The sequence below is a fragment of the Felis catus genome, chromosome D3 (genome assembly GCF_018350175.1).
Source record: "Felis catus isolate Fca126 chromosome D3, F.catus_Fca126_mat1.0, whole genome shotgun sequence".
NCBI lineage: Eukaryota > Metazoa > Chordata > Mammalia > Carnivora > Felidae > Felis > Felis catus.
Window position 1 is genome coordinate 70120711 of NC_058379.1, and position 27329 is coordinate 70148039.

Below are 27329 nucleotides of genomic sequence, written 5' to 3' on the forward strand. Positions count from 1 at the left end.
TTCAGGGCGCTGTGGACCCCCAGACGGGGGCACCTGAGAGTCAGGTCACCAGCAGAAAAGGGACACCAGAAAGGATTTGGGAGAAGTTTGATTTTTGCTGCTTAAAAACACAGATGGAAATCGTCATTGTGGGAAGAAAATGAAATGAAACCCATCTCGGGGTCTGGGCTTGGTAATCGTTTGCTAGAGCTCCTGTCCACAAAGCACCACAAACCGAGCGGCTTGAAGAACAGAAACCTATTATCTCCCAGGTCTGGGCGCTACCAGGCTGAGACCAAGGTGTTCTCCGGGTTGGTTCCTCTAAGTGTTGAGAGGGAGACTCTATTCCGTGCCTGTCCCCTCGCTTCCGGCACTTTGCTGGCAGTCTTTGTCATGTCTTGGCTTGTAGAAGCTTCACTCCATCTCTGCCTTCGCCTTAGGGCTTCCTCCCCACGTGGGTGTCTGTGTCCAAATCTCCCCTTTCAATAAGGACACCAGTCATACTGGGTTGAGGTCCTCTTAACTAATTACATCTGCATTGACCCTATTTCCAATTCAGTTCTGACCTGGAGTTGGAACACACTTCACAGGTTAAGGGCGTTTCCCCAAAGGACTGTCCTCACTTCAGTCATCAGCCACTGTATACTCTTTTGGGGGAGCCAAGGAATGTGCTTTTTGGCTGTTCCTCTAAAAGTGAAACCAAGGGTTTTGGCTCTTGGTAAAGGAATTTAAGGCAGCCAGGTGGCAAGGGGAGATCAGAGACCTTTGCTGGTGGCCGGGGATCATACCAGCTTGCCTTGGAAGCAGGGAAAGAAACACCCTTCAGAACCACCCTGGCTTCCACGGTAATCTTCCCCTCTTTACAAGCTCTCTGGGGTGACGAGACAATCTGCCTCAGCCTATGAGAAGACAGGTCCTGCCATAGTTTACTCTAAGGAAGGTTCCTGGAGTATGTACCTGCTTCCCTATCTTGAAAATCCTGACAACATGCCTCCCTGTCTGCCTCCGCCGCTCCCTCTTCTTTGGCCCTTATTCCTGCTGGGGGCCAGATGCACCGCAGAGTTCACGAAGCAAACTCAGGACCTCTCACGATGTGTTCACGTAGTCGTATATTTCTGTAATATTTATTTGCAAACTGAGATATTTTGACAGCAGTTAGCTAAGAACTTGTCTGTTTCCATTCTGATGTGCCCCCCACCACACTTGCCCTCCTGTTGGGTCGCGCTGGAATGGCCCGGCAGAGCCCCCCTGTGGCTACCCCCCAGCCCAGCTTGGTTAACGACAGCCTGGTTAATGAGTGCCACCGATTCAAAACATAGAAGTTTAGTCACCACATGAGAAAACTAGAAAAGCCCCCAAATCTTACAGCCTATGTACAGATGAGTGCCTAGTGGGTACGGTTTGCCCCAAACTTGACAATAGTCCTAAAAACTTACGTGACCTGACCAAATGACTAGTTTTGGCGCCGAGAGAAAATTATAAAATACCAATCATTCTAAAGTGTCCGCCGTAATAGAGGAAAGACTGAGTTAGCTTTTCAGTGATCTTTCAAAGACTGAATTAGCTTTAACTTCTGGCTGTAACAAAAGTATATTACAGAATTGTCACAGAGGGGTGCCTGGGTGGCACAGTTAAGTGTCCAACATCGGCTTAGATCATGATCTCACGGTTCATGGGTTTGGGCCCCACGTCGGGCTCTGTGCTGACAGCTCAGAGTCTGGAGCCTGCTTGGGATTCTCTGTTTCCCTCCTCTTTCTGCCCCTCCCCTGCTCGCACTCTGTCACTCTCTCTCTCTCAAAAATAAAATAAACCTTAAAAAGTTTTTTAAACAAAATTATCATAGAAGAGATGATCAGAGATTATGCAGTACATTCACGTGTTCGCTACCTGCAGTTTGGCAAGCAGCTAATTGGTAAAAATGTTATTTTTGTGAATTATGTGATGTTCATAGTATTTGCCAGCTTTTTCTAATTTTTAATCTGCAGTTTTCTGATTCAAAAATAAATATTCAATTTCACACCTGATTTTGTGTTCATAATTTCCATATTTTTTTTAATGTTTATTTTTGAGACAGAGAGAGACAGAGCATGAACGGGGGAGGGGCAGAGAGAGAGGGAGACACAGAATCGGAAACAGGCTCCAGGCTCTGAGCTGTCAGCACAGAGCCCGACGCGGGGCTCGAACCCACGGACCGTGAGATCGTGACCTGAGCTGAAGTCGGACGCTTAACCGACCGAGCCACCCAGGCGCCCCCATAATTTCATATTTTTAAGAGGCCTCCAACACCTCTTCACACAGTGACTGCCCCACCCTTCCCTCGCCCAGCACTGAGTGTCCCTGACTTAATGATGGTCTTTGCAATCAAACCAACAAACTGCCTGTGCAGAATTGGCTTGTAAGCTCCCTGAGGACAGCCCCCCAACTCAGAGTCCCTCACACACAGCCAGACCCACCAGAAAAATTTAAGAAATGCCTGTCAACAAAGCTTCTGAAATGGGACCGGAATTCCCCAGAGCAGGTGACTCGGGCGGTCCCTCAGCGAGTGAGACATTTCAGAAATGAGATGTGTGCTGGGGACCTGCCGGGTTTTTTTGGAAGAGAAGTGTTTCTGCAGAGACAAGATGTGATCCTTGATTAACAATGTGATCCAGGCAGCCCAGCGGCCAAGGAGAGAAGACCCTTCTTGAGGGCAGGGGCAGACAGGGTTACTGAGCCCAGAGCTGGGTTCTGACCCTGACAGAAGCAACATTGAAGGGGGGCTGGAGCTGGTGTCAGGGCCTTTCGGCCAGCCCACCCACAGGCCTCCTCCGTCCCCTGCAGCCTGTGCTTCCCCAGTGGTTGGGGGAAGGGGGCAACGGCACCCATCCAACAGGCCTGCCCTACCCCCACGAGCATGTACTGCCCACCCTTGAGGCCAGAGTCTCGGTGAACTCTGAGTAGCCAACATTTCTGAGGGCTTTTGTAACATGTAGTCACCTGTGCCTTCAGCCTCTTCTGCCTGTGGACCTGGGGCACAGCAGGTGTAAGCGGTCCCTGCCCTCAGGGGCCCAGAGATAAGTGAGGCTCGAAGTGTGAGTTTTCATTCCACAGGAGCCATGATGACATTAGACCTTGCTAATATAATAGAAGACAATGGCTAATAGGTCAATATGTTTCCTCTCCCAGGTAGTAAACGTGTAAACAAGGACCTGGCCCAGTCTTTCCCAAGGCATCTGGAGAAAGATTGGTCCCCAGGATACACCTAGAAAACAATGGTTATGTGGACAAAGAGGTATGACAGGTGGTATATCCTGAATCCCCACCTAGGAGATCCTGAGACTGTAAATAAACTTCTTCGTTATTGCCCACTTGCCCCAAGGGTGTTCGTTCACACAGTGTTATCTCCTCCTGCCAGCATTTTGGGGATGTTGACCCATTTTGGGAAACACTGAACTAAAAACAGTGACTCTATAGTGGAGACTTTCCGGCCTCAGGACAGAGAGGTAGCCAAGTTCAGAAGTAGCAGAGTTTTTCTGGCTCATTCTCCCACGTTCTACAGGCAGCTACTTCCTTTCCTACGTACAGGCTGGACCCTGTCCGGAGCTTGCCCACAGCAGGAGCTTAGCACTGACCAGTGCCAACTTCCCCAGGCTCCTGCCCTTCAAAGGCCCCTGAGATAGGGATTTCTAACCCCTTCAGGTAAGCTGCCTGGGCCTAGTGCCAGTCCCACCCACAGCCATCTGTATAATCCAGCCCCCCCAGGGTTCGAAAATCTGCCACGCCCTTCTAAATTCCACCGGACCCTGCTTCCATAGAAAAAAGCAAGACCATCTCACTTTTCTTAGTCTCGATTCCCTCTTAGTTATCTTTTTTTTAAGTGTATTTATTTTGAAAGGGAGAGAAAGCACAAGTCGGGGAGGGGCAGAGAGAGGGAGAAAGAGAGAATCCCAAGCAGACTCCGTGCAGTCAGTGCAGAGTCCCATGCAGGGCCTCGAACTCACCAACGGGGAGATCATGACCTGAACCTAAGTCAGATGCCTAACCAGATGAGCCACCCAGGCACCCCTCCATCTTCGTTATCTTTAACAAAGGTCGTGATTTATACCTCAGAGCCTTCTGAGAAAGGAAAGCCCAAGAAAGTTCCATTTATTCTTCTGAGCATGCTCTGTAAACTAAACGGGGGAGAATTCTTATCCTCTGGGAAGGGATGGTATATGAGCAGCTGTGAGGGGAAGGCCAGAAATAGGAACAGAACTGTCTGCTGTGGGACTGGGTGATGTTGGTACTGGGTCGTTGACTTCCCTGCCTCAACTCCCTGCCAAAGAGCGGGGACAGTGATAGTGCCCACGCTGTGAGACTACCATGACAATCATGAAAGAACACAGAGAGCTCGGAATGGTACCTGCCACGTGGTCAGCCCCTGGCCAATGTTCATTATTATTGTACACCTTACTCCACAGTGCCCTGGGGTTAGCCTTCTCTTTCTTTTTGAGAATGGAGGGGGGAACGATGCACTAAGGTGCTGAGTCTGACCTCCGGGTTGACCCCCAGCAAGATTAGCAGCACAAAGGGCCCAGCTACCACAATGCAGCCTCAAGATAATGTCAGATGGAGATTCACAGCCGCAGCTCACACCTGAGGGAGCCCCAAGATTTCAGAGGGCTGGAGTTGAACATGGCTGTTACCCTTGCCCTGTGATAGTCACATGGCCAGCAAACCTCCAAATAATTTATTGACTGGCAGTCGATTCCTGAGGTTCCACTGTGGGCCTATCAAGCCAGGCAGAGGATGTAGGGGCTGCAATAATTTCCCCATATAGAAAATGAAAAAAATATATATTTATTTTTACATTAGCTGAGCTAATGCTGGCAAAAAGAAAAAAAAGAAAAATCCCTTGTGCATAATGGGTGTTCCACAGACGTTAGTTCTACCCCGCATAAAGATGTTCTCAGTTACTTTTATCTGGATGTTGTTGAGAGATCTCCAAGGAGATCTCCAAGGGTTTGCTAGGTGAGGGGAGAAAGTTGAAAGTGCTGCTCTCATTTGGGGATGGAGGTGGGGGACAGAAAGGAAGACTTGGGACTCACAGATCAACATCTTTGATGTTCCCCCTACGGCTACGAGAGTCACTGATGTCCGCTTATCACAGAGGCTTTCCCGGACCACCCACCTAATCCTTCACTCTATCTCCTTACCCTGGTTTATTTTCATTCCTAGTACTATCTTCACCGGACATGTTATACATTCATTTGTTCATCTATCTGTCCTGCTAACAAGGATGCTCCGTGATTATAGGGACTTCGTTTTGTTCGCTGCTGGGATTGAATCTCAGCACTGCCAACTTTTAGCTCATCTGGCCTTGGCCAAGTTATTCACCGCTCTATACTTTTCTCACAGGGTCATTTTAATAATGAAATGGGCCAATAATAAAGTAGCACTTGGCGTAGTGCCTAGCATATGGTACGTTTTCAATAAATGGCAGCCGTTGTTATTATAGGTTGCTTTCCAGTAAATTTTTACTTCCTTGGGGTCAGCTGCCCGGAGAAGACCTCTGTGGCTCTTCAAGGATTCATCTCATCCTGAGAGGAGCTAAAAATAGAAGCTGCACTAATTGGGGAACCTTGAAAACACTGTTTACCCTTCAAAGCAGGTGGACCAAGATCTATGGGACACTGGTTCTCAAGTGTGGCTATAAACCGAAATCACCTGGGGAGTTTTAAAAAGTACTAATGCTCGGGGCCTACCCGCAGAGATTCTGACGTCATTGCTATGGCAGGTGGCCTAAGAATCGGGATTCTCTGAAGTTCCCCAGGTGCTTCTGATGGGTAGCAGTTTTGAGAGCAGCTGCCCCAGGGTGCTGCCAGATTGCCCTGTGAAAGTCAGCGAGACAAATGTCTGATTATGGCCTGGCAGTTAATGCATCTTCCTAAAAGGAGTCTTTGCTCACAGACCAGCCCATTAAAAATGAGCCACTTTGGCCCAGCAGGGCCCCTCATTTAAAGTTTGCTGTGTTGTGGTGCAGCATCCTAGGACTCTAGCGCCCCGCAGAGGGAAACTTGGAGACCAGGAACTCAAGCAGATGGGGAAACTGAGGCTGAAGCAGCTTAACAAGCCTTCCCTCCATCGACCTCTCTAACCAGCTCAGCGGCGCATCCCTGGTGACGATGGCGGGAGGACAGCCGGCGATCCCGGTACATCTCCAAACAAACAAAACATTTTGTCATGTCTTTGAACTGTGGTAGAATTCAGACTTCGTGGTTTGGACCCCATGAGGGTCATGGCCGGAGCTTTTACCTGTGATGCAAGCTGTAGTTGAACTAGAAGGCAACTGCATTTCAAGAAAGTGCTTTTTAAAAGGAAGCCCACCCCGTTGCTCCCACTTTCCTGCTGCCTAAAGGTAAGGGGAAGTAGATTATGCTGAGAGAAATAAGCCAGTGACAAAAAAACGGTACAGTCAGATTGACAGAGACGAAGTAGACGGGTGGTTGCCAGGGGCCGGGGGCACGCAGTCTGGGATCGTCTTGCATGGGTACAGACTCACTGCGTGAGATGGATGGATGGATTCACAACAGTGTGAACCTACTCGGTGTCGCTGAATTGTACACTTAAAACTGCTTACGATGGTGAATTTTATGTTGAGTGTATTTTGCCACAGTTGAAAATAAAGTATTAAAAAAAATTCTTTTTTAAGTTTATTTCTTCTGAGAGACAGAGTGAGTGGGGGAGGGGCAGAGAGAGAGGATCCCAAGCAGGCTCCGCACCTACCAGAGAGGAGCCCGACGCCAGGCTCCATCCCCCAAACCATGAGATCGTGACCTGAGCCAAAACCAAGAGCTGGACGCTTAACCGACTGAGCCACCCAGGCACCCCGAGAATAAATTCTTTTTTAAAAAAGTGGTTCTATCACAATTTTTTTAAATATAAAGACAGGTAACCACATGGAGTCTGCAGACCTATAGGAACTTAACTGGGCTTTGGTTGATTTCCATGGAAACCTAGGCAGAGACTGTGAATTTCATTGGACAGGATCCCCTAGAGCATGGAATGGGGAAGGGGCAGCCCTGAAAAAAGGGGACATATGAGCATTTAGGGCATCTTGAAGGTAATGAAAACTCAGCGCAGCTGATTTAACCATATTATTCCTTCCCCCGTGTGCATTTCAGCTGCATAAACAGAATGTACCCGATGACTTACTAAGGATTGTGCTGTGCACTTGGCTTTTAAGATTATGTGTTCCTTTCCTCGGCTTGAGAGGTTCCCTGCTGCACATTTTCATGGAAATGAGTTTAATAGAATGAGTGTGGAGTCAACAATAAGAACGGCTATTTGGCTGTGGTGTTCTTTCTTTTTAAAAAGGCTTCTAGCACGCCTGATACAGATATTGGCACAAGTAAGAATTATACCTTCAGGGGGAAAAGACTGGAGAGCAGGGGACCGTACCTCTGTGCTTAGAGGGGCCTCTGGGAGAGTGTTGTTTTTCTAAATGATCTTTTGATGGGTGTCTGTAACACAAAGAATTAACCCCTATTATAGGTCAGCCTGCTGCTCTGAATGAGAAATCTGCCTGGCCTGCGAGCAAGGCAGATCATAATTCCTTAGGGCAAGGCGTGATATTAAAGGTCAGCGATGGCTTTCCTGGTCCAAGGTCAGTGCTGCAGCATCGGCATCACCTTGTTCCCCTGATGGAACGGAATCTGCTTTCAATCAGCCCGGACCCCTGAGTATTCGAGTGCACACCACAGTCTTGGAAGCTGTGCTCTAGATGTCCACCAGGAGAGTGGTGTTGGCACGTCTCTCCACGAGCTTATCCGTGCTGCGCCCGGACACCTCAGCCTGTTAGGAGCCCAGTCCCCCACTTAGCTTTAGAGGGTTTCCTCACGTGAAAGGCAGCAGAGCTGCATATTCAGATGGGGGGTGCTACATCCGCACAGCCTGGGGTGGAACCCAGCTTGTCTCTTACAGCCTGTGTGACCATAGATAGAGTGCTTCCCCTCTCTGTGCCTCAGATTCCTCTCTGTAAAAATGGATATAATGAGAGTCCCTACCTCATGGGGGTGTTATGAGGATGAAGTGAGTTGATCCATATGAAGCAGAGCAGTTTGAGGAGTTCGGTAAATGTTAGCTATTATTATCGTATTACATAGATTTCTGTCTCACGCTTTGGCTCACGTGTGTCCCCAGAGTCTCAGCGAACAAGCTTCACTCCTCATCCATATGATAGACTTGCAAATGCCTAAAGGCAGCTCTCATGCCACCCCCCCCCCCCTTCTGTGTGTGACTTTCCCATTCCTTGTGTGTATTCTTTCAATTTCCATGGCACGCTCACCAGAAGGTCTTCTGGGAACTAGCACGTCCACAAGAATCACAGCATCCATGCAACACCCCCATTGACCCCTGAGGCTAAAAATTCTTCTCCTCCATAGCCTGATTTCTTTTTCCCTTGACCTAGTTTCTTCTAGATCAGACAGGGGTGTATTTGTGTGCTGCAAGGAAGCACGGTGCCCGGGGGCTTTCCCAAGGCCTTCCTGAGCCCCATGATCCCCTGCTATCCAGAGAGTAACGTCTTGCTGTCGGCCAGGGCTTGCAGGTTTCTTCAGGCTGCGAGCAACAGGACTGCAGAGCCTGTAACTGCTGTGCTCCACAACACCCTCCCCGGTACTAAGAATCCGCAAGAGCCATACCGTAGGAGGAAGGCCTGCCCAGGGCCAACGGGAAAAGCAGAGCGACCTCTCCCAGCGTAAAGTGAAGCTCCTGTCCTACTCACGACCCCTCCTTCCCCAATTCTGCAGCCCTCCTTTGTTCTTCCTGGTGTTTTCAAACTGGGGGGGGGGGGGGGGGGGGCTCACGGGTTCCCTGGGGAGCTCATTCAAGATGGACCTCCATGACTCCAAGCCAGTAACTTTGGGCGATCTGTACATCTCACAAGCACTTCCCCTGGTTCCCATTGTTGGGGGTCCTTGGCAACCACTAACTTTCAGAACAAAGATCATTCTCCTCTGCCTCTTCCCTCGTCCCATTTGTCCACATGCCCAGATTTCTCTCTGTGCCCTGAACACATTCCAGGTCTTCCCCCCCCACCCCCATCTTTACTCACACTGGTGCCCATTGTCACCACAAAACTACCTAAGATGTCCCCATCCTTTAAGACCAGCTCGAACCTCATCGGCGTGGAGTCTTCCCTGACCCACCGCTAAACGGACATGCCCCTGTGCGTTCTAAGTATGCCTCTTCCTCGCTGCTTACCAGGACTCTGATGTGCGGTGTGGTGGAGGTCCAGCAACGTACAGGTTAGAGCGTGACTCTGGAGCCAGACATCCTGGGCCACTTCCTGGTCATATGACCTTGGGCGGGTTGTGTTACTACTCTGTGAAGAGCCTGCATCGAGAGGCTGATGGGAAGACTACAGAATGAATGCATGTAAAATGCTAACACAGCGCTCGGCACAGAGCAAGTCCCACGTAAATGTTGACCAAGATCATTTCCTTATCCTTCCGACAATCATAGTCAGTATTTCATCTTTTTGACCGCATTATACACTCTTTGAAGGCAGGGAAGGTTTTAATCATCACCTTCATTTCCACACACAGGGACAACACCTGGCAGAGACTTCTGGTAGAGGAGGTGAGGCTGTCGGAACCCCCGCCCCCCAGCCTGGCCTGGACGCAGGGGTAGCCCTAAGCAGCCATTCAGTATGAGGGGAGAAACCAACCTTCCCACCTTGTCCTCCCCACACCACACACTCAGCTACTGTGGCCTGGGCTTTCATTCTTCAGGGACTGTGTCCCCATTTAAATTCGCCCTCTCCTCATGAGGGGCCAGAAGGGTGAAATGGAAGGCTTATTGGAACATGCTTCTCCCCCAACCTTCCTTCTGTCTCCCAGACACAAGAGATCAGGCTCAGAGCGGGTGGAGGCATAGAAACAAGTGGCCCAGACCGGGAGCCCACCCTGTGCTCGCTCGCTGGAGCAGCGGGCCGGGGCCCACCCTTCTGGGGTGAGGGTGAGCAAGGCTGTTCTCCATTCCCTGGCAGGCAGCTGGGACTGAGCACAGTGCCCCCTGCTCTCTCTGCAAAGAAGATGCTCAGAGCATTAATTATACCTTCCCGTTGGATCTGTCGGGGGTCCCTAATTACCCTCCTCAGAGGCCGGCTGCTGCTAGATTATTTCCCAAACACCTACGATGCTTTTGCAAAATCAAAGCCTCCCCTTGGCTGTACCTGATGCTACAAAGAAGCAAAATGGACTGGTCAGAGCAATAGATGAAGAAGGCCCGATGGCCCTGTGATGGGGTCTCAATGGGAAACCCTGTCCAACCGCCCCCCCAGCAGCACCTCCAGAATCAGCTTCCCACCGGAACACCAAGGGATGGGGTGGCAGGAGGAAAGGGACCCTCGGGAAAGGGCAACTCCAGTCTTGCCTCTCACGTGCTGAGAGGTGGCCGTGGAGAAGTGTAGGAGTGTTGGTTTCCTGTCCCCTCGGAGCCGTGATGCCTTCCGGCTCGCTCGACAGTGCACCGTGTGAGACCAGGTCTGATGATTGAGGACAGGCTCCTCTACAACTGTCCCCACCCGCAGGCTCTGGCAGGAAAGCCATTTAAGGATATCAGTTGAGCCGATGTACTTACTGATTCGTGAGCCCTTCTGATAAAACTGAGTCTCCACTCCTGGATATTCTTTAAAGATATTTTCTTTTCATTCTAGAGGATTCTGACTTTTGCCCAATCACTCACTGAAACTTTCTTGAATTCAGATCACCAGTATGCTGTGGGTCCCAGAGCCACTCTTGCTCAGACACCGCAGGCTCATCCCAGCTGAGGGCAGGACCCCTGCCACCATGTCCCCAGGTCTGCCCCACCAACCAGGAAGAGAGCCTCCTGTTGGTTCCCAAATTCTCCTCTGCCCTATGGCTTCTGAAACACATCAGTATGTCTTCTCTATATTTTCAAAAGGGCTTGAGAGGCAAGTAACCAGAGGGAAGCGGCAGCTAGCGGTTAAGGAAAAAGCATCAGGTTCTAGATTTTCATTCAAAAGTAAGAGCTGTGAGTGAACTTTCTTAGCTGCTGTCATGGCCTGGCCCTTATTTCTGGCCCAGGGGCAGCATTGCCCAGGCAAACATCATTGTTTTACTTTCAAGGCATGTATTTCTGGAAGGGAGCCCCCGCACCCCCACCCCTCTGTGTGCCCACTGCAGTCCTAGATGCTGCAGAGAGCCAGAAGTTAATTACAGGAAATTCCATTCCCTAAAAGACTGTTCATTTACATATCAGAGAAAACTCCCCTTATATCACCTCCCCTCTGGGTGACTCCACTTTAGTCTCTGGCAGTCTCAGCCTCTGACTAGAAAATAAATCAGAACCATTCTTTATTTACGAACCGCCCACCCAGAAGTGAACTTCTACAGTTTGGCTTGTGTCTGTAACTTTTTTTAAGATTTTCTTTTATGTATTTTTTTTTTAATTTTTATTTGTTTTGAGATGGGGGTGGGCAGGGTGGGGGTGGGAGAATCCCAAGCAGGCTCCATACTGTCAGTGCAGAACCCAGTGTGGGGCTTGAACTCATGAACCATGAGATCATGACCTGAGCCAAAACCAAGAGTCGGACACTTAACCAACTGAGCCACCAAGGTGCCCTAAGATTTTTTTTCTTTTTAAGTAATCTCTACACCCAACATGGGGGTTGAACTCACAACCCTGAGATCAAGAGTTGCATGCTCTACTGACTGAGCCAGCCAGGCATCCCAAGTGTCTGTAGTTTTTAGAATCAAACTTAAACTCCTAACAACCTACTGCACATACAACAACATGTATGAGTCTGGCTGCATTATGCTAATGGAAGGAATTTAACCTCAAAAAGCAGCTATGACTCCATTTATAGGACATTCTGTACAAAGCAAAACTAGAGGACAGAAAGCAGTGGTCGCTAGGGGGCTGGGGGAAAGGCAGGTGACCAGAAGGGGACATGAGGGGATTGTAAGGCGTCCATTTGGGTCGGAGCATTGAGATCGGGGAAGCTCTGTGTCATTTCCTCTCTCCTCGCTTCCCTCCACCAGTTTGAGGCCCTACTCTGAGGAAGTATGTGCCACAGAGGAGAGAAAACCACTGTCATAAATGCAGGCTCTCAGAAGGTTTCAAACATTTAATAAATCTTTGCTTAACACATAAAGAGAGTCTAGATGTTGATCAAAAGCTCCTGGGTATTTGGGCTTCTTAAGTTTTCATCTGCTTTAGCCTGGGTCTGTGATACCTCTTCAGTCAGTAAAAAGGACAACTCAAATGCTAAATGGGGGGTTCCATCAGCAGATAACAAGACCATCCCTAAAGTCTCCCATGGTATCCCCTCAGTCTGAATTGTCTCACCTTGACCCCAAAATGGGTCTACCTTCTCAATTTAAAGAGACTGTTCCAGGTAATCCAAATGGACACCTCACAGGTTACATTGTGGGGTAAACGTTCTGAATTATGTAGAAAACAATTTCCAAATTGCCTGGCTATATTTTCCATTCTGTGCTAAAACACTTAGGTCATCACCATATCTTGTAGGGAAGGATTCGATCCCAGAGCACAAATCCCTGAGCAGTGGCTGAAGTCAGCTAGTACACCTGTCTGCCAAAAAGACACGCTGTAGAACTCCCAGAATCCTCTGAGCCAACCAAAGCTGTGTCCACTCTGCCATTTAGGGCCATTTCCATATGCTGTTCACCTGCACCCATTACGAAGCTGGCCTTATCCATCTTCAGCAGGGGCTCGGTGTCTCTGACATTGTAGCCACATTAATTCTACTCATCAGCACCAAAGTAACTGGCTTGATTTCAAATGTAGGGCTATTTCTGAGATGCAGTCACTGGATAAATGAAATTCCAGGTTCTCATCATTACTCCATTGATGGTGGTAATGAACTTGACTATGGTTCCTATTTATCCATCTTCTTACTAGATGAGGGCAGATTTGTTCTGCATGGTTACATCAAGTTGGGGTGGGAAAGTATTCTTTCTGAAATATTGGTATGTTGCCTCCCTGTCCACAGAGGAGGACCCCTGGGACTCAGGTAAGATTCAACAGTGAAGGGATCCAGAAAGGGGTGCTGCCTTCGGATGGGGAGAGATCCTCGAAGGAGGTGCTTGGGACAGAGGGTATCTACACATGGCTGATCATCAGAACTGGGTTTTATTTGTCTTCCAGGGCTATCTGTCGGAAGGGTTGGTAACTAAGTGGTACCGCTCACCACGCCTGCTCCTCTCCCCGAACAACTACACCAAAGCCATCGACATGTGGGCCGCCGGCTGCATCCTGGCCGAGATGCTCACGGGGAGAATGCTCTTTGCCGGTAAGTCACTAGCCGTGTCATCTGACTTCTCCTCTAGTGGCGTTCTGTAAAAAGGGCAAACTGAGTGCAAAAAAAGAAGAAGAAAAAAAAAAACACAGCATGCCAATCACAAAACATCCTGGTCTTTCTCTTTAAAATGACCTGTATGGGGTCATCTGGGTGGCTCAGTCGCTTAAGCGTCCAACTCTTCTTGATTTCAGCTCAGGTCACGATCTCATTGATCCTGAGATCGAGCCCCCACTCCGACTCTGTGCTGACAGCGCGGAGCCTGCTTGCAATTCTCTCTCTCTCCCTCTCGCTCTGCCCCTCCATTGCTCTCTCTCTCTCTCTCCAAATAAATAAATAAACTTCAAAAATTAAAAAAAGGAAATTACCTTCACAGCCTTATGGAGCTACTTGGAGGCACCTTATTATCATTTCAGGCAAAATACTGGAGAGGCTAAAAATAGTCTACTGAGCACAGAACTTTCAAAATCAAGTGACTACTTATACTCAGACACCTTGAGATAGACCCCTGAAAACATCTATCCTACATTTTCAGCCTCTTCCTCCTCTCTCCCTGCGACTATGAGCAGTTGGTCTGGAGTGTTCATTTGGACAGGGGCCCCTCAGGGGGCTCCCAGAGTCCCTGAGCTGTCCTCCGTGGGGGCAGCCAAAGGGGCCGCTTCAGAATAGAACCTGAGCTATAGGCACTCGCTGGGGCAGCACCACAGCATCCACACGTGCTTAGTGCTACACAGGGCGTCGTCAGGGGACATGGAAGGGCCCCACCATAGGCCACCAGCTTCCGGCAGATGGGAGTCCTGTAGGAATTGGTGGTAAGGGGAGGGCCCTCTGAGCAGCTAGATGAGTCTGGGGACTTCTTGAATTTGGAGAGTCTTGGTTAAGGATTTAACCCGTAGAGGTAAATGGAAGGGGTACTCAAGCAGAAGGGAAAATGGGAGCAGTGGAAATAAGAAGAGTCTGGAGGTCCAGGGGGACAAGGAAGAGAGAGACCTGAGCCTCACCAGCAGTGCCACAGCGCTGACACAGCATCAGTGTCTGGGCGGCAGGAGTTGTGAGTTCTGAGACTCATGATGTCGGAAGCTCCTTAAGGACGAGCTTCCTGCCTGATGCCTGCCAGGAAGAAGGTGCTCAGTAAGTCATTATTGAGTGAATGAATGAAGGAGCGAATAAATGCCTGACTCCACTCCTGTTCCGCAGACCTGGCATAACCCGTCCTCCTCCCACTGCCTGAAGGAGTGAGCAGTACCACTTAGTTCCCAAGACGCATTCCAAAGCCAATTTGTTATTTCTGAATTTCCCCCTCCTCACTGGGATCCTCCTAATTGGAAACCAAAAGGTGAGGCTCAGTCCTGGTTTTAAAATCATTTCCTTTCCCAGCCTGTGAAAGAACATGCAGAGAGGCATCTGGAAAGGGGACTTGGGAAGTCTTGGACCCAGCTGTTAGCTCTGGCTGATCAGTCTATATCAGACTGGTCCATTCCAGAAGCAGAGACATTTGACAAAGCCAAGCCCCAGAGATGGCAAGCAACCTGCCCACAGTCACACAGCAAGTTAGTGGCAGAGGGAAGACCAGAACCCAGGTGCCCTGGCCCCCGGCCCAGCGCTGCTCCCACTGTCCTGTGCTGCCCCTCCCAGGCCTCCTAGAACCACCTGGGGGCTTCCCTCACCCCAGCCACTTGGGCAGCTCCCTCGTAACATCTGGTATTTGGCTCCCCAGGGGCCCACGAGCTGGAGCAGATGCAGCTCATCCTGGAGACCATCCCCGTGATCCGGGAGGAGGACAAAGACGAGCTGCTCAAGGTGATGCCTTCCTTCGTCAGCAGCACCTGGGAGGTGAAGCGGCCGCTGCGCAAGCTGCTGCCCGAAGTGAACAGCGAAGGTACCTCCGCGGGACATCCAGGCCAGCACCCTGGCCAGGCCGCGCTCTGGCTTCATCCTGCGGGGCTGGGGGGGGGGGGGCGGTCTCCTTCCAAAAGGACGGAGCGCAGTCCTTAGACGTAGGAGCCAAGGCCGCCCCACTGCAGCAGGAATCCGCCCTAGCTGCTTCCAGGCTGAGCGTCACTGGCCCCTGGAGTGCAGCCATCAGGCCCCCCTCAAGGCAGTCGTTAGTGGTCTCCCATAGTCTACCCCTGTTTTTGCTTCTTTTTCTTTCTCATCTTTTGCACTTGCCTTCCTTCCGGCCCTGCTTCCTCTCCCTTTACCTTTTCCCCCTTGATGATGTGGTACAGAGAATGTGAGGTGGGTTTTTTTTCATTTTTATATTTTAATATAATTTATTGTCCAGTTAACTAACATACAGCGTATACAGTGTGCTCTTGGCTCCGGGTGTAGATTCCCATGATTCATCGCTTACATACACCTAGTGCTCATCCCAGCAAGTGCCCTCCTCAGGTGCCCACCACCCATTTCCCCTCTCCCCCACACCCCTCCCCTCACTCATCAACCCTGAGTGTGTTCTGTGTATTTAAGAATCTCTTATGATTTGCCTCCCTCTCTGTTTGAAACTATGTTTTCCCCTTCTCTTCCCCCATGATCTTCTGTTAAGTTTCTCAAGTTCCACGTATGAGTGAAAACATAGGATATCTGTCTTTGTCTGACTTATTTCACTTAGCATGATACCCTCCAGTTCCATCCACGTTGTTGCAAATGGCAGGATTTCATTCTTAGAGAATGTGAGTTTTATGAGCTTGAGACCCAGACCCAGACTCAATTCCCAGTTCCATCAGTGAGTAGCTGTTTGGCCTTGAGCAAGTTTCTTAACTTCTCTGCATCTCAGTTTCCTTAACTATAGAATGGGTATAGTGATATGCGTCACATAGGGTCATCATGATGAGTAAGTAAAATAGAATTTGTAAAGCCCTGGGCGTAGGATAGTTACTCAGCAACTTAAATGTTAACATTATCACCAGGCCTCATACCTGCCAGAGGCTTCCTTAGGAGACCCTTCTATTAGGTAGAATAGGTTCAGCCAATTGTAAGAGAGACACAAATTCTTAATGATTTAAATAAGATTCATTTCTTTTTTAAGAAAAACGAAGTTAAGGGGTATCTGGCTGGCTCAGTCAGTGGAGCGTGCAACTCTTGATCTCCCGGTTGTGAGTTCGAGCCCCACATGGGTATAGAGATTACTTAAAATTAAATATTTAAAGAAAAGAAAAGTAAAGGGAAGTTACGAAGTTTATTTCTCTCTTATATAATAATCTAAAAGCAAACAGTCCAGGCCCAACATGCTGAGCCTGCTATACAAAGTCACCCAGGGGCCTAAGCGCCTCCTATCTTATTATTCTGCCCTCTTACCACCTGGAGGAAAGTAGGGAAGGAGGGCGGGTCCCCTTGCCCTTAAGGTCATGGGCCAGAATTTGTACACTCACCGTCACTCTTGTTTCGTTGGCCAGAACTTAGTCCCACAGCCCTACCTTGCTGCAGTGGAGGCTATAAAATGGATATTTATTCTGTGCCACTTTGTGTCCTTATTACAAATTAGACCATCAGGAAAGCACTAACAATGTCTTTCAGAAATGTCCTTGGCCATGATCCCCATTCAATCATAAGCTGCCTCAGTTTTCCCTTCATTAAAGGAGAAGAGGGATCATTTGATTCACCACAAACTAAGACTCAGCCCATGTATCTTTACTTTGAGTCCTAGGCCCCTGTAGAAATCCCACCACAAGACAAGAGGTGCGTTTACCTCTCGGGAATTCTGGATCAGGGACGTGTCCCCCATGTCCACACACATAGCAGCCCCTTGGGGACTTGGCTCTCAGAGTGGTGGGCTTTGTCTTGGCAAAATCAGAGTTGGTCCTGGAGAGATAAAGCTCCTCACTGTCACTGTCATCAGCAGCATCCACTGACGTTTATTAAGCCACCAGAGTGCTAGGGATGGGAGTTCAGAGACACAAGAGGTGGTCTCGCTGGGAAGACCAGGAACACCTGCCAGGGATGAGAACAAAGACTAAGGAACACATCCGAAGGGGCCGGTGGGAGCCCCGGGTATTTGGGGAGAGGAAGGGAGCCACCACGCACCGAGAGGGACAGAGAAGCTGGACAAAGGGACGTGGTAAGGGCTCCCATCGGCTGGACGAGTCACAGACCCGGCGGTAGGAAGTAAAGCTGGAGAGGTGAGAAGGACTGAGAGGCTGAGGAGTTTGGACTCGATCCTGTAGCCAAACAGGTGTTCACTAAAGCTAGGCTGGCCCCACCCTCCCAACGTGCCAAAACTCAACTCCAAACAAAATTCTCTTGCCTGCCTCTGGCCGTGAAGAGGTCTCCAACTGATCTCTGGCTTTAGGAGGAGATGTCACTGATACGAAATACCAGCGAGAGAAAGGGCGTCAGGCCCCCCTGCCCCGAAGAGCACTTGGTGACCTGTAGTCACTCCCTCTCCTGTACATTTGAAGCCCCGCAGGCCTGGGAAGAAGCAGGGGTATCTCTCTGGCTGTAGCTCCCAGAGGCTCAAAGGACAGTCTAGGTGACTCTGTCCCTCAGCATCTGACACAGCCATCTAGCCACAGGCGCGGGACAAGGGAGACAGTCCCTGAGACTGTATCGGGGCATCAGTTTTGAGCTCCATTTACTATAAGAAGTAATTATGTCATAGAGGTGCCTGGGTGGCTCGGGCAGTTAAGCATCTAACTTCAGCTCAGGTCACGATTTCATGGTTTGTGAGTTCGAGCCCCGCATCAGCCCCGCATCAGGCTCTGTGCTGACAGCTCCGAGCCTGAAGCCTGCTTCAGATTCTGTGTCTTCCTCTCTCTCTGTACCTTCCCTGCTCACTTTGTCTCTCTCTAAAAAATAAACATTGAAAAAATTTTTTTAAATAAAAAAATATATCATAAGTGACAGATGTGAAGAAATCTAATATCAAAACAAGTAAAAGGAGTGCTCTGGCTGAAGCAGAATTGGGGACCTCAGGGCCCTGCTGACCTGCCTCTCAGTCTCCAGAGCTGCCCCTGAGAATCCTTCTAGAACCCCTGGGGCTCTGGGAAGTCCAGTTTGGAGTCTACTGGGCCACAGGAATGTGACAAAATTGTACAGAAGTCTCATATTAGAAATGCCTTCAAAACATGTGGGGAGATTGAGTCCAGAGGAGAGGAGTTGGAGGGGGGTGGGTGGGTAGGGTTTCTACGCTGAGGCAAAACTAACACTGTGGCAGATAAACCTGGAACCTTCCGAGTGATCCTGCTAGCAGTGTATGCATGGCTCATCTCAAGTCCAGACAGAGTGGGGGAGCCTGGGGCTCTGCCCAGGACCCAGGCTGTCAGAAAGGTGTCGCCATCTTTAACACGCAGCTTTCAAGGTCCCCCTGGACACCCACGTTTGGTCGAAGCCAGGGGAAGAGAGAGCAGAGGCTCTTGCAAGAGATCTTTATGCATGTGGCCTGAAAGTGGGGTATACACGTCACTTCCACGCCCCCAAAGGCCCCCATCACACAACCACATCAAACTGCAGGGGATGCTGGGAGATGTGGGCCAGCGTGTGTCAGGTGGAGGGGGGCGGGGGGGGGGCTTGCACAGGACCCGGCCGCTGCTGCCTTGAATTGTGAGGGAACCAATCATGGGGAAGAGAGAACATGCCGACACATGGGAACCACAGAGGGCAGAGCTAGGCTTAGGGGCAGAGGTTAAAGGGGGGCAGCTCTGGGTGAGATATAAGGAGGCTCTAATATTTGGGCTTCCAGAAGTGTGTGGGCACATGCTAGAAGACGAGCTATCAGGGAGGAAAGAGGAGACTGATTCTTAGTAGAGTCCGTGGAGTGGCCCTTTCCAGCTTCAGGGTTTGCTGGGTGCTTATCAGTAACAGTGATGATGGTGACGAAGCCTGCCTCTGGTTAGAGCTTCAACTCTCTCCTCTCCTTGTCAGAAGGTCCAGAGTAATAGGTCGGGCCCAGAGAGGGAGGCGGCCCCAAGAGGGAGAGACTTGCCCCGCCTGGAGCCAGGCAGTACCAGAGCGGGGCTGTGCGCTGCGGTGCCCGATTCTTCCCAGAATCTGTGACGCTCTCTCAGGTCTGGCAGCCCCGACCCAGAAGCACCCCCTGAACCCCAGAGCACTTGGCGGTGATCAGGGTTACTGTTGCATTACTGATCTTTCCGTCTAGGGTTACAGAGAAGTGCCGTGTCCTCCTGGGAAGCCAGTGACCTGAATCCGTCAGTTTCCTGAATTATTGGTGAATCTTCCTGCAAAGAGACCCAGGGCTGGAGTGAGGGGCAGGGTCGTGGTGCTGGCTGAGGTCCTTGAGCTCAGCTGCATTTCTCCCTTACCGCGAGGGCGGTAACACGATTAGCCAAGTCATGATTTAAGTGGGGCCTCCAGCACCCAGAGGTAATGCAAACCTCCAGAGAGGTAGACCTTGCCCTGAGATAACCCAGAGCAGAGCCCACAGGGCACATGGCTGGCTGGCCCCACCCCCGCTTGGGAGAAAGGACACCAGTACCTGAGTGCAGAGCTGATGCTTGGCTGGTTCACACCCACACACACACACCCCCCTCCTACTGGCCGCGGGTATCTCGATGTACTTTCATGCTGGTTGGCAACGAGCCACTCCCCAAGGCTTCTGAGTGTCCCTGCCTATCCAGGTCCCAGCTGCCTCGGATCTCCCCTTGATCTAGTCCCTAGTCCCCAGAAGGGCTGCAGCCTGGGGGCTAAATATTTTTCATATCAAGCCTGCCTGCCCTTGTTTGTCAAACCTCCAGGGGCAATATGTCATAGAAGGACTAGACTCAGGAGCCCTGGTCCTGTCCCACCTGCCACACTTTCTCAGTGACCTTTCTCAGTGGAGGCTTGTCACTGCTGGCATCTGGGAGCCACAGGCTCCTCTGTCCACCCCAGCAGCATGCAACCCCCACCACATGGGAGTGGGCGTAGAGATACCTCAGCTCCCCCCAACACCACAAGTGGAGCCACCTCTGAAGTGTGTCCCACGCTGTCTCCTAGAGGATCCCTCCCACAGGGGAACCGAGCCCCAGGTGACCACAGGAGGAACCTGCTCAAGGGCACACCTTGTTGGGGCTTCTTTCCCACTCCCCTACCAGGGCTTCCGGGATCACTACCACTGAACTACCTACATCCCCACCCCTGTCTCTGGAGAAATCCACCCTAAGGCAGAGTTCTCGCCCCAGGCCTTCTCTAACCAGCAGTGACTTTAGGAAGTCACTTTACCCCTCTGGGCCTCTGTTGATTTCATTTGTGAAGTCAAAAATCAGTCTCTGCTCTGAATTTGTCACTGGATCGTGGTGAGGATCACAAGAAAGAAAATGGCTAAAAACCTTTTTACAAAGGGGAAAGTACAAAAACAAATGTCAGAGAAGAGTCGCATTCTCTGCGGGCAGGGCAATGAGTGACCTTCGTGTCCTGTTTTGCTCCCCACAGCCATTGACTTTCTGGAGAAGATCCTGACCTTTAACCCCATGGATCGCCTAACAGCAGAGATGGGGCTGCAGCATCCCTACATGAGCCCATACTCGTGCCCCGAGGACGAGCCCACCTCACAGCACCCCTTCCGCATCGAAGATGAGATCGACGACATCCTGCTGATGGCCGCCAACCAGAGCCAGCTCTCCAACTGGGACAGGTGCAGTTCCAGAGGCCTCCAGCCCTGAAGTCTAGAATCCACGCTCTCATACTCCCATTTCGGTTTGGCCCCCATGATGCGCCATGACCTTTCCCTCTGTCTCCCAAGCTCTAGAGCCCACGGGTGCTTTCTCCAACTTAGCCTCCTGCCCTTCTCTCCTGTCCCCAGGTGTTCCCAGTAGATGAGCATGTGTGGGTCGGGGACCTTCTTTGGTGCAATACAGCCTCCACCCCTTCCCCCCCCCCCCAACCCTGGGTATACTGGACACAGGGCTCCATACAGTGTTCTGCAAGCATTTAAGGAGCACCCATCACTGGAGCTCACTTCTAGCGGAATCTGCCCTAGCAAAGTAGGCTGCACCAGTGCACGGCAGGGCAACCATGGAAAACTTACTACTACACAACACTTTCGCGTGGCTCACATTATTTGCACCTCCTGACAATGCCATGAAGGGACGTGCCATTATTATTAGTGCCCACTGACATATGATGAAGTGACAGCCCAGAGAGGTTAGAGATGAGCGTCTTGCCACACAGCTAATAGCTACCTCGTGTGGGGCCTCCTTGGTCTGCCTCTGGGTCAACACTGCTGAGCCATCACAGGACTCCTTCCTGCCAAATTGGGCTCGCCCTCAGAATCCTCCCCAACATCGTGTGCCCGGAAGTCACCACCAGTGAGTGATTCAGAGGAGGGTAGAACACACACATTTTTAACAATCTCTGTGCAGGCATGTTATGGTTTGTTAGGTCCCTTCCTGTTCTGACGTGGGCTCAGGCAGCTAAACATTGGGGCATCACCATCTGGTAATCCTGGGAGGGAGAGCCGAGAGCTGCTCGGTTTAGAAATAGAAGTCGAGGGCTTGCTTAGCAGCTAGGACTCCGAGGGGCCCTAAGTGGGAGCCCCGCTGCTGTGGGAATGTGACAGCTAGTTACATAAGTGACAGATGAGCTAGTTTTCCTTTTCTGTCATTTGACAGATGATCGGTTTCAGGTTAAGGAGGCACCGAGGGAGGGCCAGGGCAATGTTGCTATTTTGGGACAGGTTTGTTGGTTTGTTGTCGTGGATTGTTGTTATCAAGAGTTGCCAGCAAATAGAGATTAATGAAGACTCTTCCGACCGCTACCCCCCATGCTAGTCCCGCCCTTGACTGTGGTCCCTCAGCCCCTCCCCCTCCACTCCACAGCCTGTGAGGGCCCAGAGGGGCGCATCCCGTGCTTCTCATGGCTGTGCTGCAGGGTTTCTCTGGCCACTGCCCACCAACTCGGACCGTTTCTAGACCTGACACGCTTCTGCTCCTAACTTGCCCCTAACACCCGCCTGAGGGAGAGGCGCCAATCAATGGCAGACTCCTTCCTGCAGGCCCTCCTGCTTTGTGCAGATGGCTTAACCTTTAAACACCAGCGTCCTCATCTGTAAGGCAGGGTGATAATACCAACTCCACAGAGTCGCCGTGAAGGCTTCAGAGAACCAAGGTTTGGCCCCTGGCGTGTAGCAGCCAAGGATAAGGGTCTTCACAAGCTCTTCCTCCTAGAAATCTCTGCAATTTCCAGGCCCCTTGTGCGAGGAGGCAGTGTTGTGTTCACCTCTGGGAGCGACTCCTGCCCTACTGGCGTTGCTGGGAGGGCGGGCGGGCTGTACCGGAGCCTTCCTGTGCCTCACAAACCACATCGTGTGGACTGCTGCCATGCGTCTGCCCCTTCGCGGCCAAATCTGCCCATCCTCAGTGCGTTGGGTTTGAGCACTGGGCATCCTGTACCGTGAGCAGCTGGCCGCTGCCTCCTCTGCGCTCTCTCCCTCCACATTGTTCTGCATGGAGTACCTGGCGGGGGAAGGAGAGGGCCCGGCCTGCACACTGCCCTTCGTTTGCTCTCGGCCAGCTGACTTTGCTCGCTGTCCGTGGCTGCAGGGCAGTTGACAGAAGGCAGAATTCCCAGACCTTTGGCCTCTCCGGAGGGTGTCTATGATCTTTCCACAGATCCCATCTGCACTGCACGGATGCAGGGTGCTGTGGGGCATCCAACCAGATCCACTGGGGCGAGAGTTCTTAGTCCTGGCTGTACCTCAGAATCGCCTGGGGACATGTTAAAACCATGCTGATGCCCTCCCCCCCCCCCGCCCCGCTAGACTTACTGAGTCGGAAATGGGGGTGTGGGGTGATTCTAATCTGAGCCGGGGCTGAGAAGCACTCATGAGGGCCCTGCTACTCAAAGTGTGGTCCCTGGACCAGCAGCATCAGCATCACCTGGGAGCTTATTAGAACCACAGACTCTCAGGCCCCGCCTCAGGGCTACTGAATCAAGAGCTGCAATTTAATAAGGTCCCCAGGTGATCTGTGTGCACCTGTGTGCATCTGTCAGCGTGTGAGGAGCACTGCACAGGCGGATGCACTTGCAAATAGATTCCATGAGGACGGGGAATTTCTTGTTTTGTTCACTGCTGTGTCTGGCAGTGCCAGTGCCTGGTAGGTGGCAAGGTGCTCCAGAAATACCTGTAGGGTACTGAATGTATACCGAAGAATACAAGGGTTAAGCCAAACAATCAGCCCCTCCACCTGAGCCCTGGAGGCTCACCATTACCTTGTCCCATCACTCTCCTACCTCGGGAGCTGGGGGTCACAAGACTCGAGGGACAGGGAAGGAATGGAAAGGCCGCCTGTGGGTGGCAGACCGGGATGAGGGGGCTGGCTCCCTCCAGGAAGCCAACTCACCCGAGGTTGGACAATCACCATTCTGTCCGTCTGAACCTTTGCAGGTACCCTGTGAGCCTGTCATCGGACCTGGAGTGGAGGCCGGACAGATGTCAGGACGCCAGCGAGGTACAGCGCGACCCGCGCGCGGGCTCCGCGCCGCTGGCTGAGGACGTGCAGGTGGATCCGCGCAAGGACTCGCAGAGCAGCTCCGAGCGCTTTCTGGAGCGCTCGCACTCGTCCATGGAGCGCGCCTTCGAGGCCGACTGCGGCCGCTCCTGCGACTACAAAGTGGGCTCGCCGTCCTACCTGGATAAGCTGCTGTGGCGCGACAACAAGCCGCACCACTACTCGGAGCCCAAGCTCATTCTGGACCTGTCGCACTGGAAGCAGGCGGCCGGGGCGCCCCCCAGTGCCGCGGTGGCCGCAGACGCCGGGCCACGCGAAGACGAGCCGGCCAGCCTCTTCCTGGAGATCGCGCAGTGGGTCAAGAGCACGCAGGTGGGCCCCGAGCGCGCCAGCCCACCCCCCGACAGCCCCGAGCGCCGCCTGTCTGCCTCTCCACCGGGCCACCCCGCACCCATCGACGGGGGCGGGAGCCCCCAGTTCGACCTGGACGTGTTCATCTCCCGCGCCCTGAAGCTCTGCACCAACCCGGAGGACCTGCCAGACAATAAACTGGGTGACCTCAATGGTGGGTGCATCTCTGAGCACCCTGGCGATCTTGTGCAGACAGAGGCCTTCTCCAAAGAAAGGTGGTGAGGGGGAAAGGAGCTCCAGGCCCCCTAGAGGAGCCCCCCCCCCCCCGGGAAGCCGGGCTTGGCAGGAAGGGGTGCCTCCCTGGCACCTCCACCGCCCCTTCCAACCCTCTCTGCTGCCTTGGGGTTGGCAGAACACAGGAAGGATCCGAGGAGGGAGAAGAATGTCCATTTCTTAAACTGCCTTAATAACTAGCCTTTAACCTCTGGGAGCAGGTTTGAACAGGAGCCTAGTTTGGGGGTTGATCACTTTCCCAGCAAAGAGGGGGGCCTTCATTTTATAAGTGGCGGTGTGTGGGGAAGAAAGGTGTCTTAAAGGGCAGTCGACAAGCCCTACCACCTGGCTGGGTTCCGAGGAATGTTGCTGGTATAGTGTTGAAATGATCTGGCCTAACAGATGAAGGACAGTGAGGCCCAGAGACACCGAGTGATGTGGTTATGATTAGGGCCTAGTCTGTGTCAGGGCAAGCCTCGAAGCCCAGTCTTCAAGCCTTGAAGCCTAGGCCACTGTCTTCCTCGGCTGGGGTTCCCTCTGGCTTTCCAATCAGAAAACTTAGTCCAAGATGTTTCTTCCCTGCCCATTACCATCTGACCTATTCGATCGTTCATTCAGAGCAATGTTTCTTATATTCCAAAATTGGAAACTGAGCCAGTTTTACCCTAGTCACCAACCATATATTTTCTAGTTCCTCGAGGACTTAAATATTCCCATCTGCCACGCCCCTGTATTTGCCTCACCCCTGTGTGATCTAAAAACCTTGTTTCAGATCAGACCAGTTTGGGGTCTGTAGGTACGAGAGCTCATCTTCCATTCCTGTGCTCACACCTCCTCCAGAACTCCCTATGCACTTTCCTGACACACGCACGGATGCAAGGTCACAGCCCCAGTTCCCAGAGGCTGTCATTCACAGGTGAGTTTGAAGACGAAAGTTCCACGAATCCCTCCAGCCACATACCCACCCACATACCCCGAACCCACCGGCAGACATATACAAAACTCCTCTCCCAGCCTACTACCCTGGAAACTCATGTTCTTGGCATGAATTGCTCATTTGGAGGAAACAAGGCAATGAGGTGCCTGCCATCGAGCGAATGTGTTAGGAGAGAAGATTTCACATGGGACCTATCATGTTTCATTAATACTGCCTTTGATTTTGATCATCCATTTAGCCTTGGCAAAGAGCAGGCCCTAAAGAAATGCAGGGAAAGCAAGTGGCCTTGGGGACAAGGAATCCAGAAAGGACGTGAAAGGCAACGTGCCAACAGCGGAGGTCCTCGGGAGTCGGGCACCAGCATAGAGACCCCGAGACACAGGAAGGGCTTCAAAGCAACCAGGCCACTCCTAGCGTAGGCCAGGATGCGTCTGGACGATGCCCACCCGGAGGTGTACTCCCACGCGGGGCCTGGGGTGATGGTGTGCAGGCACAGCGAGCCCTCTGAGGAAGCCTAGTCCATTCCCTGGAATGCTCTGCCATTCCCACCACTGGTATTCTGCCTCCCCCCCAGGAACCCGCCCCCCAAAGTTACCCACAGGAAGTCTAGCCAGTCTGGAAGACTCCCCCGCATTGGCCTTGGTCTGTGCTCACCCTCACCTCGACAGCACCTTAAATCTATCAGCTAACTAGGAGTTGTACATTGAAACCTGCAACACGTTAGAAGCTTATATTTAAAAACAGAATTAATCACACTGACCAATTTTTAAATGGAAAAAATGTAAATACAAAGTGTTTGGGTTTCTTTCTTTCTGTTTTTGTTTTTTTTTTTTTTTTTTGAAAGAAAAGGAAATATACACCACTTCTCATGTGCCATTTGTCCTCAGAGAGTGGCTTTACTTTTTTTTGGTAAAGGAACAAGCTGCTGACCTTGACCAGGAGTTCATAATAATTGTTATTATAGAGGAATTGTTATAACTACTCATGTTTTAAAAATATCTATTAAACTTGATCAGGACGGGCCAAATAAAGTTTTATTGGAACACAGATTCCTTTATTCATTTATGTATTCTCTCATTCATTTATATATCATCTCATCCTGTCTTGGACAGTGGGTTGATTCACTGGAGCCCGGGTGGCTTCTTCCTGCATCCCCGAGGCCAAGGTTTTGAGGGGTTGCAGTCAGAGCGGAGGGGAGCAGAGAATCTATACAGATTGGTAGTCAAGGAAGTGATTCCAGAATCACCTGGCTCAGGCCTGGTGTCCATACTGTAGATTTCAAACCATATCTCAGAGTCAACTGCAATCCCCTGACCAAGGCTGAGCCTTTTGTCCAGTCACAAAGGTGCCAACATCATGAGATTTGGGGGAGTCAACACCCAAAAATACCTGCCCAAGCCACATTTCACAGATGCCTGAGAGTCCCCCAACTGAATTTCACCCCTTTATCATACCTGTGTCAGACATTAGCCCTGACCTCATTTGTTATTCAACAACTATAAAATAGACAATAGAGAGGTTTTTTTTTTTTTTAATGTTTATTTATTTTTGACAGAGAGAGAGAGGAGACAGAGCACGAATGGGAGAGGGGCAAAAGAGAGCTGGAGGCACAGAATCCGAAGCAGGCTCCTGGCTCTGAGCTGTCAGCACAGAGCCCAATGCAGGGCTCGAACCCATGAACCACGAAATCATGACCTGAGCCAAGTCAGATGCTCAACCGACTGAGCCACCACAGCACCCTGACAACAGGGAGCATTTTTAGAATTTGTTTATTTCTGTCGATTTTTGACTTCCCTGAAAGGCCCTTGCATCAAAAGAACTTTCTACTGTTGAACTGCATTTGAGTCAAGAGGAGCAACCCTATTGAGGCTGTCGTGGGATTCTCTCCAAAACGTCAGTGGACACTAACCATCTCCTTGCAGGGTGGATGGGAGTGAAGAGAGCACACGGGGCCGGGCCAGAGTCCTGGTTGAAATTGTATATGAGCCTTGAGTCCCAATTTGAGGTGCTGGTAGAATGTGGGAAGTAGGGTTTGAGAAGCCCCAACAGTAAACAGCACCAAAGGAAAGAAAAACTAAGAGGAAAACAGACAACTGCAGTT

The 27329-nt window shown here is 51.1% G+C and overlaps 1 protein-coding gene across 3 annotated transcripts in view; it reads left to right on the forward strand.

Moving 5' to 3' along the window:
- MAPK4 (mitogen-activated protein kinase 4) overlaps positions 1–26277 on the forward strand; it is a 151651-nt gene extending 125374 nt beyond the window's left edge. For all 3 annotated transcript variants that reach the window (XM_019815272.3, XM_011287991.4, XM_045042290.1), the window contains exons 3-6: positions 13135–13279; positions 15003–15164; positions 20651–20852; positions 23604–26277. In XM_019815272.3, coding sequence (XP_019670831.1) covers positions 13135–13279; positions 15003–15164; positions 20651–20852; positions 23604–24300 — 1206 coding nt within the window. In that variant the 3' untranslated portion in view covers positions 24301–26277. The remainder of the gene's footprint in view (positions 1–13134; positions 13280–15002; positions 15165–20650; positions 20853–23603) is intronic.
- Positions 26278–27329: the final 1052 nt, after the last annotated feature.